Below are 17,525 nucleotides of genomic sequence, written 5' to 3' on the forward strand. Positions count from 1 at the left end.
GGACATAAAAGAGGCTGGTCTAACTGGTCAAGAAGGTAGCAAGTGAAGTGAGGTTATAGTCTTTGCCTTAAGAATAGTGAATCCATGGAAACCTTTGACATGACATGATCAAATTGGTGTTTAAAGGAAAACAGTGGAAAGTTTAGTAGGTTGAACTGAACAGATTTGAGCTGAGGAGCCAGCTAGGAGGCTCTTCATTCAACAAGCAAGTATCCAATTTATTTTAGTTGATGTTAAGTGTTACGAATTAAAAAATAAAATGGAATAAAGGGATGGAGAGTAATGAAGTTTTCTTCATGGGAGTCAAGGACGTTTTCTCTGATGAGGTGATATTAAAGCAGAGACGTAAATGGAATAAGAGACAAAACCATGTGACTGTCTGGTGAAAGAGCATTCCAGGCTGAGGGGAGATAGTGTGCAAAGGGCCTGAGGCAGGAGCTTCCTTGGCACATTCGCCTGGATCTGTAAAATGATTTAAAATGGAAAACCCATACTATCAGAGCTGAATATTATTACTACAGTAATTATAGGGATGTGGATGTTGGTAGTATTTTTAAAAATTAGATGTTTTATAAATCTTATATATTTTAACATTCTCAAGCATTTAAGTAGTTTTAATATATTTAATTAACATAGGGCGTCATTTTTAAATACAGAATAAGAACATTATTTGTGATTATGGATGAAAAGAAATATTTATGCGTTAACTTTTTTTTAATTTGGTTTTATTTCTAAGAAACAGTAAATATTGTTACCTTCATCTGTGAATGTGCTGATCCCATGAGGGTTAAATGAAGATAAATTGAAATTACTTCCAGAGATGCTCAATTCTAACACTGTTGGATCTTCCTCATTCAGGTCCATCAGAAGTATTTTTCCAGGCTTATCAGGTTCAAAGCTCTTTATTCCAGGATATTTTAATCCCTTATAAATAATGAAGGAGAAAGAAATGAGCACATTACACGTGCTGATGGAGGTGGTTGAGGGCATGTGTCTGCTTTGTGCAACAAGGCCACGTGGGAAGCCTCTGAGCTGGCTTGTGTAATAGGCCCACGGAGGGCTCTGGGAACCACATGCTCCATCAGGGGACCCCCCCCCGCACAGGCACAAACCCGTCATGAGCACTAAAGCCATAGGGGTCCTATAGCACAGCTACCAACCCACGAGAAAGATAAAAAATGGAAAAGCAGGCCAAAGGGGCATTTACTAATGGGATTCAACAAAATAAGCAGGGGATATGAAGAGAACATTGCTTATGGTTTTTACACTGTCCCCTGGCAGGTTCCTGGAAAGCTTCTCAGGCACAGAGGTTTAGGGAAAGTCTATTGAGCCCCGAAACAACGCCTTCACCTTCAGTTAGAACAACCCAGCTCTTGTTTGTTTTAGAAATCGGGCCCTATATAAAGTTTTGCTTAAAATATGTATTTTGTTGCTTTAAAAAAGGTTTGCAAGAGACTGTTGTAAAGGATGACTAGTCCTCCATCTTCATACAAGAAAACTGGACTAAATCAATTACCACCAGCAGCAAAGGGTCTTCAGAGGCTGGATGACTTGTAGACTGTACCCTATTACAGCTGTCACCCAAGCCTACATTGTCAACGTCTTTCGTTTGAGCTACATCATCACTACCACAGTGACTTGTACGCATGGGAGTTTCCACAAACATGGGGGACTCCCTTAATAACCTTTCAGCAATTTTAAATTAGAAGACTTATTCTGAAAAGTATAAAAAAGGTGAAAATCTAAATGTGAGGGGGTATAAAAGTACACTAATTCAGCAAGTATTTGAGTACACCACTTAAAGCGCTTCAAGGGACAGACAATTGGATGGGAAGCCATTCTTGAACTCATTGGGCTCACAAAATGTTACAATGGAAGATAAGGTGATATGAGTTCAACGTGCACACAGGGGTACAAATATGCATGGAATGCATGTGATCATGATTATAACACCAGGATAAATGTGTATACAGTTTCTTTTTGGAACCACATGACTGCTCATTTTATTTGAAGGTGGGCATGGGTATATAGAAGGCCTAAATGAAAGACTTAAGCTACTGCTTCTAGAAAATGGTCTAGTGAAAGAAAATACTTACAGAGCTAATAAAAGTCAGTCCATTAGGAAGTATCTCTAAGTCTTCAGAGCCTGATTCTGCCAGGAAAGAGAAGAGACAGCACAGAGTGTTTCACACTATTGCAGGAAGCTCGTGGTCTTTTTCTTTCATCATTCCTAGCTTGAAAATGGGGCTACATATTTAGCTTTCTTTGATAGGTTCAGAATAATTAATCCTTTCATTAATTTTTCCAAATGACTAGTATGATTATATAAAAATTAAAAGACATTAATATAATTAATTTCAGAGTCTTAAATCTCATATAAAGTTCGTAGAAATTCACAAAATGTATAAAGGGCACAATAATTTGAAAATAGCCTGCTGGTTTTTTAAAGACAGAGTAAACTACCAATATATATACTTTTTTTTTTTTTACGTTTTAAATTTATCTTTATTGTTGAGAGTATTTCAGGTATACCATCTTCCCCCGCAACTGACCCCCTCCACTTCCCTCCCACCCCCTCCTCAGGCCTTCACCCCGTTATTGACTGTGGCCATGGGTTATGCATATATGCATATAACTTCTTTGGTTAATCTCTTCCCACCCTCCACCCCCCTTCCCTCTTTCCTCTGAAATATGATCGTCTCTTGCATGTGTCAATGTCTCTGGATCTATTTAGTTCATCAGATTCTTTTGTTCATTAACTTCTTCATAAAGAAGACCCTTCAACATTTCCTGTAGTGCTGGTCTGGTGGTGATGAACTCCTTTAGCTTTTTCTTATCTGTGAAGCTCTTTATCTGACCTTCAGTTCTAAACGATAGCTTTGCAGGGTAGAGCAATCTTGGTTGTAGTTCCATGTTTTTCATCACTTTGAATATTTCTTGCCGCTCCCTTCTGGCCTGCAAGGTTTCTGTTGAGAAATCAGCTGACAGCCGTATGGGTGCTCCCTTGTAGGGAACTAACTGCTTTTCTCTTGCTGCTTTTAAGATTCTCTCTTTGTCTTTAACCTTTGGCATTTTAATGATGATGTGTCTTGCTGTGGGCCTCTTTGGGTTCCTTTTGTTTGGGGCCCTCTATGCTTCCTGGACTTGAAAGTCGATTTCTTTCCCCAGGTAGGGGAAGTTTTCTGTCATTATTTTTTCAAATAGGTTTTCAATTCCTTGGTCTCTTTCTGCCTCTTCTGGCACCCCAACAATACGAATGTTGGGCCTCTTGAAGTTGTCCCAGAGGCTCCTTATACAATTTTCATATTTCTGGATTTCTTTTTTCTTTTTTCTCTTCTGGTTGGGTGTTTTTTGTTTTCTTACGTTCCAAATTGCTGATTTGATTCTCAGCATCCTCTACTTTGCTGTTGATTCCCTGTAAATTATTCTTCATTTCAGTTCCTGTAGCCTTCATTTCAAATTGGTACTTTATTATGTCATCAATTTTCTCAGTTATTTTCTTAACCATTTGCTTAAACATCCTTATAACCAAAATTCTGAACTCTCTATCTGTTAGCTTGCTTGGATCTATTTCATTTAGTTCCTCTTCAAGAGGTTTCTTCTGTTCTTTCCTTTATGACATGTTTCTTTGCCTCTACATTTTGGCTGCTTCCAGTTGTTTGTTTCTATGTATTAGGTAGAGCTGCTGTGTCTCCTGGAATTTGTAGAGTGGCTTTGTGTAGTAGGTGTCCTGGAGGGTCCAGTGGCTCAGCCTCCCCAGTCACCTGAGCTGGGCCTTCTAGGTGCTCCCCTGTGTGGGCTGTGTGCACTGTGTTGTTGTAGTTGAGCCCTGGTTGCTGTTGGCATCACTGGGAGGAACTGACCCCCAGGCCAATTGGCTGTGAGGACCAGCTGCAACTACAGCCAGAGAGCTGCTGTGCTGGAGACACCTCTATGGAGCAGGATTTACTTCAGTGGAGCTTTGGTGTTCACCAAGTGTGCCCCTTGAGTGTGTCACTCGTGGATGTGGCAGGGTTGTAATCCAGTGTGGCCGAGTCTGACCACCAGGTGCACTGTCTCTGGGGCCTCCCTGGGAGGTGCACAGTCAGCTTGTGCCAGTGCCTTGCCCAGAGCCACCCAGCATGAGCTACTCAGCAAACCATAGTTGGCTGCTACTTGTGCTGGGCTTGGAGGTGCCCAGGAGAGGCCAAGCTATGAGCCAATGCAGCTGCCGCTAGTGCCAGGCCTGGGGCCACTTATCAAGCCTCATGGGGCCCGCTGCTGCTTGTTTGAGAGATTTTAGGAAAGTCCTAAGCATGAGGCTCGAGAGGCCCCTTGCACAGAGAAGCCCCTGGAAATGGCCTGGATGAGCTGCAGGTGGGGAGGGGCGGGGCCCCGGGAATCACGGGGCGGGGCCAAAGGTGAGTCAGGTGCTGGCGATTCAAACATGGCGCCTGCCTGCGGCTGTGTGCGGGAGGACTCGCCACAGGAGCCACGGCCTCTGCCAGCCCTTCTGCCTGGGAGGAAGCCGCCCTCCGCCTCTCGCCCGGATCTCAGGCAGGTTAGTTCCTCCCCGAGTGTCCCGGGTCCTTTCAGGCTGCTGCCCGGCGCTGGGCTCAGAGGGAGCGTCCGAGTGAGTCCGTGCCGGGCCCTTTAGAGGAGCTGCTGGGGCTCCCGCAGCCTCCGCGACCCTCAGGGACAGTCCCCGCTGGTTTCACAGCCCGGAGCTGTGGGCACTTCTCTTCCCGGCCCTGGAGCCCTGGGCTGGGGGCCTGCTGTGGGGCTGGGACCCCTCACTCCTCCGGGAAAACTCCGCTGCCGAGATTCCCTCCTGGGTTTCAACCTCGGTACTGGGTGTGGGCCCGCGGCCGTGTCTGTGTGATTCAGCCCCGATCAGCCTGTGTCTCCGCCCCTCCTACCAGTCTCGGCCCTTCTTCAGGTCCCTGGTTGTGGGGCTTCTGTTCATCCAGATTTCAGGAGGCCCTGAGTGATGGTGGTTCTGTGTTTTAGTTGTAATTTTGATTTGGTTGCGGGAGGCGGCGGGTGCAGCTGTTACCTACGCCGCCATCTTGTTTTTCCCCCAATATATATTCTTAATAGTTCAAAATCAAATAAAACTCTTTGAAAACCACATTAGAAACATAAGCAAATTCAGTGAAAATGCGGATATATTTCATATGCAGAGTTTGCATTTACTATTAATTATAAACATCAGTAAAATATCACCAAGTTAGTTAGATTTTAAATACATGTAAATTTTTAAAATTTCAATCAGTCTAGAAACAAATGAGAACTTTTAGTTTTGTATTGATTCTCTTAGCGAAGATATTTGCTTTGCAGATACCTAGTGATCTTTAATATCAATATTATATTTGTTTTCTAGAAAAAAACTGCACTGTAAAATATCTGACCAAGCTTATTCATGCTAACTGAATAAATCATCTGGTCTAGCCTTTCTAACCTTAGGCAACTAAGATAAATAAGTATTTAAAACAACAACAACACAAAACAACACAAGCATGGATCTCTAACAAGTTGTCCTCAAATAACAGCTGGTTGGTTGGGGACTCAACTCTTGGGGACTCAAAGTCTTGTGACACTCCTTGTTGGTTGCTACTGGCTGCTATTCCCCTGGCCTTTTATCTTTGCTGACAGCGCCTGCCTTCTATGATAGAGGCCTGATCATTACTTTTTCAGCTTCCTTTGCAGCTAGGGCACCAGCTGATTGTCTAGCTCTAATGAGATCTATGGGGGAATCTTCTGAGAGCTTCTGGGGAAAAAATTTCCTTCCCGAGGAGAAGCAAAGGGCTTCTTAAAAATGTGTGTGAGGGCTTTTTAAAAATTAACCCTTTACTCACTGCTTTTTCTCCCTCTTCTGTCTCTCCTACACCATTTCCTCAGATTATATTACCAAAAAAGCAAACATCGTTCTATTGTTCTTGCTAAACTGACCAAACAAAAACAAATGATCAAAACACTGTCAACACCTTGGCAATATGTTAGTGAAGTCACCAGACCAGTAATTTACTTAAAATTACCTGACTTAATAATACTCTTCTGGTTCATAGGTCTATTTTTGAACAAAATTGAACAGGTGCAGTAATCATATATATATATATATATATATATATATATATATATATATATATATATATATATATGTCTCAAGATAATTCGACAAGTTCAAATGAGATACTTCCTTCTCTCACATACGTACCTATTCCTTTAACTAAATTACAGTTAGGAAGATCTACTGGTTCTACTTCTCGGAAAGCATTAAGTCGTCTTCTGCGGGGAAAGAAAAGGAATAAAATACACATAAAACTATTCAGAACTTATAATTAAGCTGCAAAGGTAATTAGCCAATAACATTTTCCTTAACTGTACTTTGCCTAGGTTTTGACTCCAGGGTTTGTGGTCCTTGGAACCTGAACAACTCTACCAGGCAAGGCCAGAGCAAGACACGTGGGTCTCTACGTACAACATTTAGTATTTATTAAACAGAGGTGAAAAGATAACACAAAGAGGATACATAGTCCTCCCCAGGGCTCTATGCACTTCAGCAGGAGCAGGGACTATTTTATCAGCCATGTAAGGAGTCCTATGTGGAAATTTGGATTAAATAGCAACATGGTTCCAATTTATTCCATTGATGTTTTAAGGCTGGTGACAGATGGGCCTCCAGCCTGTCTGCCCAGTCTGACTCCAAAGCCGGGACTGGGCATCTGCTTTCAGGTGTGTTACTTGAAAAATGTAGGTGTGCTTAAAAGGATTTATAACTTCAGAAAATCATACCCAAGGCCAGCATATAAAAAGGCATATCATGCAAACATACCCAAAAGCAATGTATTAAATCTCAGTGCATGAGCATCGAGGGGAACATTGGAGTGAAGTCCAAAGGATAAAGGAACAGATGTGAGAAGGAAGCACCAGCAGGCTGCCTGAGCAGAGTAAAGCCATTGATGAGGCATTTGAAAGAAATGGACTACAACATTAGCACAGCCAAGAGGTTTAAATAATAGACATGTTTTGATAACTAATGATACAATACATTATCATAGTCACAGTAAGTAGCATTATCTAAGAATCCTGGAGACCTTATTTGGCTAAAGATAGGCCAAAAAAATTAACTTGCCTTACTGATAATTTAGTCTCAGAAGGAGGAGTATGGGCTAGAAGTCAATGGACACTTGGCATAAAATTCTTACCAACCTGGTAGAAAATGATAGGAATTTGTGATCTTTCATTATTCATTTTAAAAAAAAGTAACATGTGCCTACTACTGTGCCATTGGCTATCAATCTCACTTCCTAAGAGGGTCTGACCTAAAAGGGTAGGAGTAGGGTCCAGTAACTGGCTTTGTTAAAGCATCAAGTTCATCCTGATGCACAACCGAGGCAGAGAATCACCAGTCTGGCTGCCAGAGATGCAGAGGTGAGGAAGGCCCAGCCTTCAGGAGCTGGTGGTTCCCTGAATGATGGACACGAACTTAGAAAATAGATTTTAAAGGAAGGTAGGGACCTGCCCCAGGACATGAGAAACTAAAAGTCATTTCAAAAATGGAAATCTGACACACCATCATGAAAATTCACAGTAAAGAAATAAAAAGGAATAGTGATGAAACAGTGGCTTGAGAATTTTCAGACTGAGACCCACATTAGGAAAAGCATTTTACATAATAGAAGCACACAGCACACACACTTACACACCACACACATCTGAAATAAGGTTCACAAGAGAATCCTCACCCTAATACATGTGCTAGATACATCCTTAACTTTTCTATTTAATTCTATTTCATTTATTTTAAAATGTTCATCATGATTTGCTACATGGATTTGGTGACCAACTATTTTGAAAAACACCGGACTGTGCAAAGCTCAGTGACTATTCCTGCAGTGCCCCAAGGAACTCAAAGGATTGATACAAGATGTTAGGGATGAAGGTATAACCACAGAAAGTACAAAGAGTGGCATGGAAGAACAGAGTCAAGGATGTGAAATTGCTGAGTGGGCCAAGACTTGTGATAAATGTCAAGGATAGCCACAGTAGCTTTTCTTAGAGTCAGAACCACAGGAGAAGAGTAGGCGTGCTGTCTGACTCTCAAGGTTCATTAAATGTGATGGTTTCATAGAGGGCAGAGAAAAACTGAACTACTCAGCTCCCATTCTAATTCTGGCTTCTCTCTCATGGAAGATCATCACTAACATGGAAAACAGAATGCTCACAGTTAAAACGAGTCCAAGGTAGGAAAGGAGGCATTAACTCAGCACTAAGTTGCTCTGAGTTCAAATCTGTAGCCCAAACACATCATACCTCATCAGGATAATCATTGCTACTACATTTCAGGTACTTTATATACCCTCGTTTAATCCACAAACACCTTGCTGAGGCATTGCTTTCCCTGTTTTTCAGATGACTAAGATTAAGTGGCCTTCCAAAGCCACAGTCATGAAGTGGCTGAGCTGGGATTGGAGCTCAAGTATAAATGCACAGCTCACGTTCAGTCCTCTACCCAAGCAACATTTTTAGACAGCAGTGCTTAAAAGCTGGAGGAAGCGCGGGAAGACAATTCTGCCTGTGTTACTATAATCCTTTTCATATTTTTCTGTCTTATTCCCAATGATTAGGAAATATCTTGTCAAAGGCTTGATTAAGTCCAAGTGTTGCAGGTCTAAGGGATAAAGTACAATGTCTGAGATGTGTCCTTAATTCTCCAAACTCTGGCTGGAAATCACATACTCCCTGCTGTGAATTATTCTTTGCAAATATGTGCTTGCTCATTACAAAAGAAAATGAGGATCTTCAGCTATGCATTAAGAAACCCATTCTGGAACTTTCCTTGGGGCCAGGCTCACCCTCATCAGTCTATTTTCTGCCACTGCGCACTCCTCATTCATTCAATATTCCCTATTGGGACCTACTATGTGCCAACCCCTGTGCTCAGGACTCTCACACATACTTCCTTATTTAATCTCCTTAATCACCTTTGAGGCAAGGATGAATATTTTACCTGTTTCATAGGTAAGTAAACTGAGGCACAGAAGATATATATTTCCATTGCTTTTCAGAGGGAATGGAAGGGGGAGAGAGAGAGAAAGGGGAGCAGGGAGAGAGAGAGAGAGAAACATCTATGTGTCTATGGATTGGTTGCCTCCTGCACTGGAATCAAACCTGCAACCACTCACTATATGTGCCCTTGGCCTGGGTCGAACTTGGGACCCATCAGTCATTGAACCAAACTGGCTAGGGCTCAACTTGACTTTTAGTGATGTTTTACTTCAAAGTCAACAGCATGGTATTATTGACTAAGTCTTAGGGATTAGGTGATCTTTGGACTTTGAACCCCTGTAATAAGTTACCACAAACTACTGATACATGCTTAACACCCCCCCCCCCCCCAAGTACCTAACAATATATAAAATACTTTAAGGGAAGCAGGGCACTAACATTCATCCAGTAGTTACCGTGTCCCAGACACAGTGTTAGTTGCTTCCTGTATGAGTGTCTATGTCTGTTACTGGTTCAGGTTTACTGGAGCGGTGCATGTTACAGAGGTAAAGTGATTTGCCCAAGATGCCACAATGGAAGGGACAGAGCTAGAACCCAGCGCCAGAGTTCTTCCTCGCTTCCCCACGCCAGTCCCACTGGATCCAGGGGGTCAGCGCAGTGCATTCCTATTTAGCTTCGACCTGCTGCGGGTTTCTGTCTGTCTCTGTCTGCAGCCTCAAATTAAGCATTTCCAAGTGTGGGGGGGGTTGCTCCACTGCACGCAGCCACGGGGGGGGGGGGGACGGGGACGGGAGGGCTCCTATCCCTAATTCACACACCATCAGAGCGACCCCCAGTCTGGTTATTTATTCTGAAGAGAGGCTGAGAAGGGAATCTGCAGCCAGGCACAGATTTTCGTGAAAAGTTCATTCGTGTATTCCAACGACTTGGCCACTGACACCACTGGTAACTGTCTCCTTACCCCATCTTCTCAGACTGCCAGCAAGATGTTTTCAGCGCCACAGGGAAGCTGGGCAATCATTTGCAAACCCCCTGCAGGATGTGCATCCAGCACTTGCCTGTAGACTTTCTGTTAAGAGCCTGGACCCCGCTTTTCGGGGGCTGGGTGTCCTGTGCTGGGGGGACAGGTGCACCAGCCCTCGCCACAACCCCACTTACTCGTAAAAAGACTGGTGATCCTTGTAGTGTGTCAGCACCAGCCCCAGGAGGGTGAGCGCCAGCAGCTTCGCCATGGCCTGGGGCAGAAGGGGCGGAGGGGCTGGTGCACGGACGACCGACGACGGCGGCGGGAGAACCTGCCTCCCTGCAGCCCGAGCCCCACTCGCACCGCCCGGGAGCAGCCCCGACGGGGCGGGGGCGGGGGCGGGGGCGGGGCGCGCGGGGCGGGTCCCGCCCACCTGGGCGCACTGAGGGCTGGAAGCGCGGGCTTGGGGTCCACGCCCGCCGGTGGCTGGGGCCTGAGGGCTCCCGGGGACTTAGAAAGAGGGAGCCATGGACAGCAGCCTAGACGGGGAGAGAAGGGGAGAATGCACAGGCCAGAGCTCACGGGGAGCCCGAGAGAGGAGAGCCGGGCTTCGATGAGCTCGCTTTGTGCCAACAAGTCCTAATCCTCCCGGCTCAGAGGGCTCAGTAAGTTGGTCCCTCTTGACTCAGCCAGGCTGGACGGGAGGGCGGGCCCAGAAGGTGACCACTGTGTGTCACCTTCAAACATCTGGATAGCAAGCTCATCTCAGTAGATGCAGAAAAAATATTTTAAAAATTTAATACCCATTATGATTAAAAACTTATTAAATTAGAAATAAGAGTTTCTTAATCGGATAAAAAACAGCTACCAAAGGGGGAAAGCTACAGCAAACATACTCGATGAGAAATTGAAAGCTTTCACTGGTGACTGAGAAACAGGCAAGGATGCTCACTATTCTCGCATATACTCAATATTAAACTAGGGGTTAAAAGAAAAAAGAAAAGATACCAAATTGAAAAAGAAAATCTGGAACACTCATTATTCACAGGTAACATGATTGGTATGTAGATAATCTAAACGACTTTACAGATAACTATAAAATGCATATATGAATTTAGCAAGATAACTAGCTACGGGGTCAGTATACAGAATCATTACTTTTTGTAAAATAATAATTAGAAAATAAAATTTTAGAAAGATACCATCTATAATAGTATCAACACTGCTAAATTCTTAGGGTCTAACAGAAGATACATAAAATCTCTACACAGAAAACCACAAAACTTTACTGAAAGATCTAAATAAATATACTAACCAGTTATTAGAAAACTCAGAATTTAATAATGTCCATTATCCCCAAGTGATCTTTACATTCAATGCAACCCCAGTCAAAATCCTAGTGAAGTTTTGTAGTAACTGACGGAATCAAATTTAAATAGAAGTGCAAAGACGAAAGAATTAGCCATAAAAATTTTGAGGAAGATCAAATTTGAAGGATTTTACTACCTAAAATCAAGATTTATTATAAATATATTATAATTAAAACAATGTGGTATTGGTGCAATGACTAATAAATCATCTAGTGGAACAGAATAAAGAATCCAGATATAAACCCACACATCTATGGCCACCTTACTTATGACAAAGTGCCACTGCTGTAAGGAAAGAATTTTATTTTTAATAAAATAATATTGTATTAACTGAATATACATGTGGCCACGTGTGATCCTTACTCACATGATATACTAAAATATATTCCAGATAGGTGATAAATCTCAATGTGAAAAATTAAACAATGCATCTTTAATAAGATAACAAAAAAGCGTATTTTATAACCTATGCAAAGATTGTTTTTAACAGGATACACAAAGCCGCATCCAGAGAGGAAAATACTGATAAATTGAATTTCATTAAAGTTATAAATTTTCTGTTCACCAAGACATGATGGAGAAGGTGAAAAGACTCACCAAAAAGTAGAATATATTTTCAATACAGATATCCACAAAGGACTCATACCTACAGATCAATAAGGAAAATGTCAGACAAATTTTTTAAAAGGCCAAAAGTTGAACATTCACTGTACAAAAGAAGACTCCAAATGGCCATTAAGCATAGCAAAAGGTGTTCACTTCCATTAGTCATCTAAGGATTGCTAAAAATCACAGTGAGATATTCCTGCATACCCATCAGAATGATTAAAATCTAAGAAGATGAAAAAGGAGAATAAGAATGAGAATGAGAAGGGGGAGGGGGGAGGGGGGGAGAAAGAAAAATCTGACACTGTTATCTATTGGCAAGGAAGTGGAGCAACTGGAACGCTCCAGCATTATGAGTGAGGAAGTATTGCCACTTTGGAAAACTGCTTGTTAGCACCTACTCAAGCTGCACATAGGTACATGCCATTATTCAGTAATTCCAATTCTGCATATATTCCCAACAGAAATGCTCATACATGTGCATTAAAATACATGGTACAAGAAAGATTATTGGAGCTTAGTTCATAATATCTAAAAACACACACAAATAAAACAAATGTTCATCAATAGTAGAATAGACATATGAATTGTGGCATATTTATACAAAGAAATACTATACGCAGAAATGAAAAAGAATTAACTACTGCTGCATGCTAACCAGAGGCTTGCGACAACAATGGTTTATCTATCACTCATGCTACATGTCCCCTGAAGGTTGGCTGCAGCTCTGCTTTCTATCATCACCAATCCAGGATCCAGTCTGGCACAACAGACTGCATCTAAAGGAAAAGAGAAACAGCGAAGCACATATTGACTCTTGAAATTTCAACCTGGAAATGACATATGGTTTCTTCTACCAACATATCATTGGCCAAACTAAGTTCTATGGTCACTCTTAAGCTCAAGGGCGTAGAGATGTATCATGGGCCCACTGAGAGCAGAATACCAAAAAAAGAACCAGGATATTTGGGCAATAGTTATCCAACTTCCTATAAAAGTTGAGAAAGTGAGTATCTGGCTTCTCTCCCTGGCAAGTAGAAATCAAGTTGAATGTCTGTCTCTAGTTTCTTAGAAGCAGAAGCTGAGAGAGGATTTCCGAAGCGCATCATTTAATGAGAGTGTGCCTATCAGGAAAAATTCATCTGACTTTATTATTTCCACTAATGATGTATGTATTGTGTGTGTGTGACTTTTAGCATATAATGTGATTGTTCTGAGTATCAGTGGGCTTCTCTAGAATCCATTCAAGAACAATCTATTTTCCAAAGATCTGCCCTTTACATTCTACCCACAGATAATCTTCAGATTCACTGTAGAAACCACTATTTTTTTTCTGCAGTGGACATTGCTAACAGTCCACAGAATGCCCCTCTGCTCTTGATTTAGGTTTTACCTCTTAATGCTATCAGTGACATCCTGCAGGTTTATGTGATTCATCTTAGCTATTCGAAACCACAGGGTTCCTCTGCTGGGCAATGCCTGGAGCTCAATGAACTCGAATTTGGTGATAAGCATTTATTTCACCAGTTCCCAAAGTCATCCCTGATGGACCGAGCTTTTTCTGCTGCCTGTTCTAGACAGTATCAAGCTGACCGTTCAAAGTTTCCATTACATTCTCTGCTCCTACTTAAGCACGTTCCTCTTGGTTTTCCTGAACTGGATGACTTGCCCTTGACCGTGCTAATTATGGTTTTTTACATCTCCAGTAAATTGCTTTTCTGAACATCCTCACTGCATGGGAAAAAATGAATTGTGGCAAAAAGTAAGTGATTTGTTTTCTTGCTATAGACAAATTCCCGCAGTACTGTAGCAAACAATGTGAACACAGTACATCAATAATAGCAAGTGTGTGCCAGGTGTTCTCTAATGATGTGGCCGAGGCACTAAATCAGCACTTTCCACCTCTTTTCCAATATCCTTTGGGTGCAGTGTTTTAAAACACTGGCTACATATTAGAATGGTGTAAGGATATTTTATAAAATACCCATGCCTGAACCCCAACTGGGCCGAAGGTGGTGGGACTCCACTCCTCTAGTGTGCCTTCCTGCCCTGGAGAGGTAGAAACTAGAATCTGTACTTCCTCGACTCTCTTGAAGCCACAGTACACTATGCAATTGTGTGTCTGTAGATCAGAATGGCTTGAGCAGCACTTAAACTGGAAACTGAGGAAAGAGGCAGTATTGCAAGCATGTTTTGCTGGTGTGGACCTTGGCTGCAGACATGACTCTGAACCCCATGGTGCTTATGGTTCCTTGAGCTCTGGTCTTACCTCTTGTGGCTGCAACTATCTACACTCTTCCCAAGGATGCATATGGTTCCTTATATCCCCGCCCCCCCATCAACACTTGGCAATATCTAATATTTTAATTTCTGCTAGTCAAATAGATCTAAAGTGATGTAAGAGTGCGGTTTTAATTGACACTTCTCTGATTATTAAAGACTCTCAGAATCTTTTCATGTGCTTCATTCCCCCCCCCTTCTGTAAATTATCTCTTCACACCATTTGTCTCTGATTCCCTTGGGGTTACTATCTCAAGAGTTGTTATTCTCAAGAGTTCTGAATATATTCTACTTATTAATACCTTGCCAGTTTAACATTGCAAATATTTCTCATTCTTATTTTATTCTATTATCTTTGTCAATGGCATCCTTCCCTGAATGAAAATCCTCAATTTTGATGACTCAAATTTAATCAACTTTTTTGTCTTAGGGTTTATATCTTTGAAACTCTGTTTCAGAAGTCCTTCCCTACTCTTAAGTCATAAAGATACCCTCCTACATTATTTTCTATTAACTCTAAAGGTTATAGACCTTTGTTTGGTAGTTACCTAGTGAGGTTAAGTAACACATACTTTTATTTCCTTCCATAGAGTGAGTCCGTTCTCCCCATGCCATGTCCTAAACAAACATTGTTTCTCTATTAATTAGTACTGCTAACTTAATCTTATACTAAACCCCTAAAGAGAAATATGTCTGAGATCTCTATCCTATTCCATTTATCTATTTGGTTTTTTTCTTACACAAATACTAAACCATTTTTATTATTAAGCCTATCCTTGCCCTTGATTTTATTTTTTGAAGTTGACTTAGCTTTTACATGAGCATGAAAATTCTATTGTGAGATATATCATATTTACCTTAGAGTTTATAAAATACACATATACAGTTATAGAGTAATTATAAAAGAATTATCAATGTAAGCCACAATCTAGGTCAGCAAATGTAATATTGCCAGCACCCCAGAAGCTTCCCATGTGCCTTGCCCTGACCGCAATCACTATCTTCCCTAGAAGCAACCACTATCTAACTTATATGATAACTATTGCCTCCCTGTTCTTTCTAACTTAACCACCTACGCATGTATCCTCAAAAAACATTGTTTAATTTTGCCTGTTTTGGAATTCTCCCCAAATAAAATTATACACGTTTTCATTTTTGTTTTCTTTAGCTCAATATTATTTGTGAAATTTATACATGTAGCTCTAGTTGTGGTATACATTGCTGTATAGTATTTCATTACATGAATTAACACAAGCTATTTATCCATTTTAACTTCAACACTTTATTGTCTCTAGTTTCTAGTTTCTTTTAATGTGAAGATTTTAAAATTACTAACGCAATTTCTTTAATAGTTTTAGAATTTTATTGATTTCCAAACTTTATTGAGTCATTTTAAGGAGCAATGGTTGTGGACCACTAGCTAGCTACCCAAATCCCTTCTTTCTGGCACAAGGCTACTCAGATAAACTAAATTTCCTACACTCCCTTCCAATTAGGTATAGCCATACAACTACACCCATATTAATAGAATGTCAATGGAAGCAATTTGTCTGTATTCTTTAAGCCACTTTATTTGGGGTCACTTTGTTACAATAGCTTAGTCTGACCTTAAAAATATAGGATTTGAACCTAGAAATGGGATTTTAAAAATAACATTAAGTATGTGGTTATACTAAAATTGAGGAAACATATCACAGGTAGCACAGTTTTTGTGAGCAAGATAGAAGTGGCAATTTTTTTAGCCTCAGCAGTCACTCATCTCATTTCTGCGATATCCTGCTGTTTAGGCGGGTCAGCCCTATTTGAGGGAGGGAGGTGTGCAGGGGGACTGCCAGGAAGGAAGGATCATTGTGGGCCACCTTACAGCCATCTGCCATATTGATTTTTGTTCTGATCTTTTCTATGCTTCTTCCTGAGCTCAACTACCCCTAATCACTACCCTAATATTCACATCTACATCCCTGATGCTTTAAACAGAAAGACTGGGAAGGGAAGACAATCTATCTCCTTCCCAAGCCAAGTGAGAAAAGAGGTTCAAGATAATCTCATGAAGATTGGGGGTGTCTACATGAAGAGGAACCCCGGTGCCTTGTGACTTTCCTGGGCCCTTCCTGTGAAAGCACACACTGGGTCCTCAGCAATCAGATCTCCCAAATCTCTCTGGGGGTTTTATCAGCCCCTTGGTCTGGGAAGAAGGCAGGGCAGAGCCAATGCTTAGGAACCCACCAGCATCTAAATGCCTTAGTTTTCCCATCTCTGACTCTCGGTGTTCTCCCTAAATTTGGTCTGATCTAGTGGGTGTAAGGGTTAGGGACAGAAGCAGAAAAAGACTATTATATTTTTCAAAATTGGTATACATGCTATTAGTTATTTCTTTTTTCAGTGTCTACCTGATGGTTAAGCTTTAGGAACTTAAAATCCAAGAACTGATTTTATAACATTCTGCTAAGTCAGTCCTCCCCTTAAGCAATGGAAACTAAGATCTTACTATCTAAATCAGAGTTACATGGGGCTAAAAAATAGAATTTTACCCTGCTACAAAACTTCTCATCGAAACTTTCTTCTGAGCAAAATTCACTAGGAAATAAAGAGTCCTCCCCAACTCCCCATTCCCATGGGGGGGGGGGGAATCACCAACTACTTCCGAGTAAGAGTTACAGAAAGGGAAGGAGGTGGGGTGCTTGGGTATGTTGATTCCCATAAATGATTGCCAAAGGTTGCCCTGGTGTTTAACCAAGAAAGGGACATTTCTATTCATTCTAATCAAACTAGAATTGGTCCTTAGGATAGAACTTTAGGCCAGAACCATGTTATTTATTTCCGATTCCTTAATGCCACGTCTATAGGATGTTGCCAAGTTGATTACAATACTTCAGATTCAGATATCACTAGTGTAGTCTCCTGCTATCTGCAGGGAATATGTTCTAAGACCTCCAGTGGACACTGGAACTATGGATAGTACCGAACCCTATATATACCATTTGTCCCCTACAGCAGTGGGCAAAAGTAGGTTTACAGTTGTGAGTATGCAAAACACTGTTTATTCTTGCATTATTACTTATTAATTACTGTATTATTTATTTGTATTACAACTGTAAACCTACTTTTGCCTACCCCTGTATAATAAAGTTTAATTTGTAAGTTAGGCACAGTAAAAGATTAACAACAATAGCTAATAATAAAATAGAACAATTATAACAATCTACTGCGATAAAAGTTATGGGAATGGCTTTAGGTCATTGTTAAGTAAAATAAGGATTATCTGAACACAAGCACTGTGATGCCTCATGACAGTTAATCTGATAACCCCGAGG

At 41.3% G+C, this 17,525-nt stretch overlaps 1 protein-coding gene across 1 annotated transcript in view; it reads right to left on the bottom strand.

The window, feature by feature from the left end:
* Positions 1-10,223, bottom strand: part of PON1 (paraoxonase 1) — a 22,423-nt gene extending 12,200 nt beyond the window's left edge. The window contains exons 1-4 of the mRNA XM_016218784.2: positions 10,150-10,223; positions 6,197-6,267; positions 2,097-2,152; positions 756-924 (exon numbers count right to left, since the gene is read on the bottom strand). Coding sequence (XP_016074270.1) covers positions 756-924; positions 2,097-2,152; positions 6,197-6,267; positions 10,150-10,223 — 370 coding nt within the window. The remainder of the gene's footprint in view (positions 1-755; positions 925-2,096; positions 2,153-6,196; positions 6,268-10,149) is intronic.
* Positions 10,224-17,525: the final 7,302 nt, after the last annotated feature.

Source organism: Miniopterus natalensis, chromosome 10, assembly GCF_054644295.1.
Source record: "Miniopterus natalensis isolate mMinNat1 chromosome 10, mMinNat1.hap1, whole genome shotgun sequence".
NCBI classification, from domain to species: Eukaryota; Metazoa; Chordata; class Mammalia; order Chiroptera; family Miniopteridae; genus Miniopterus; species Miniopterus natalensis.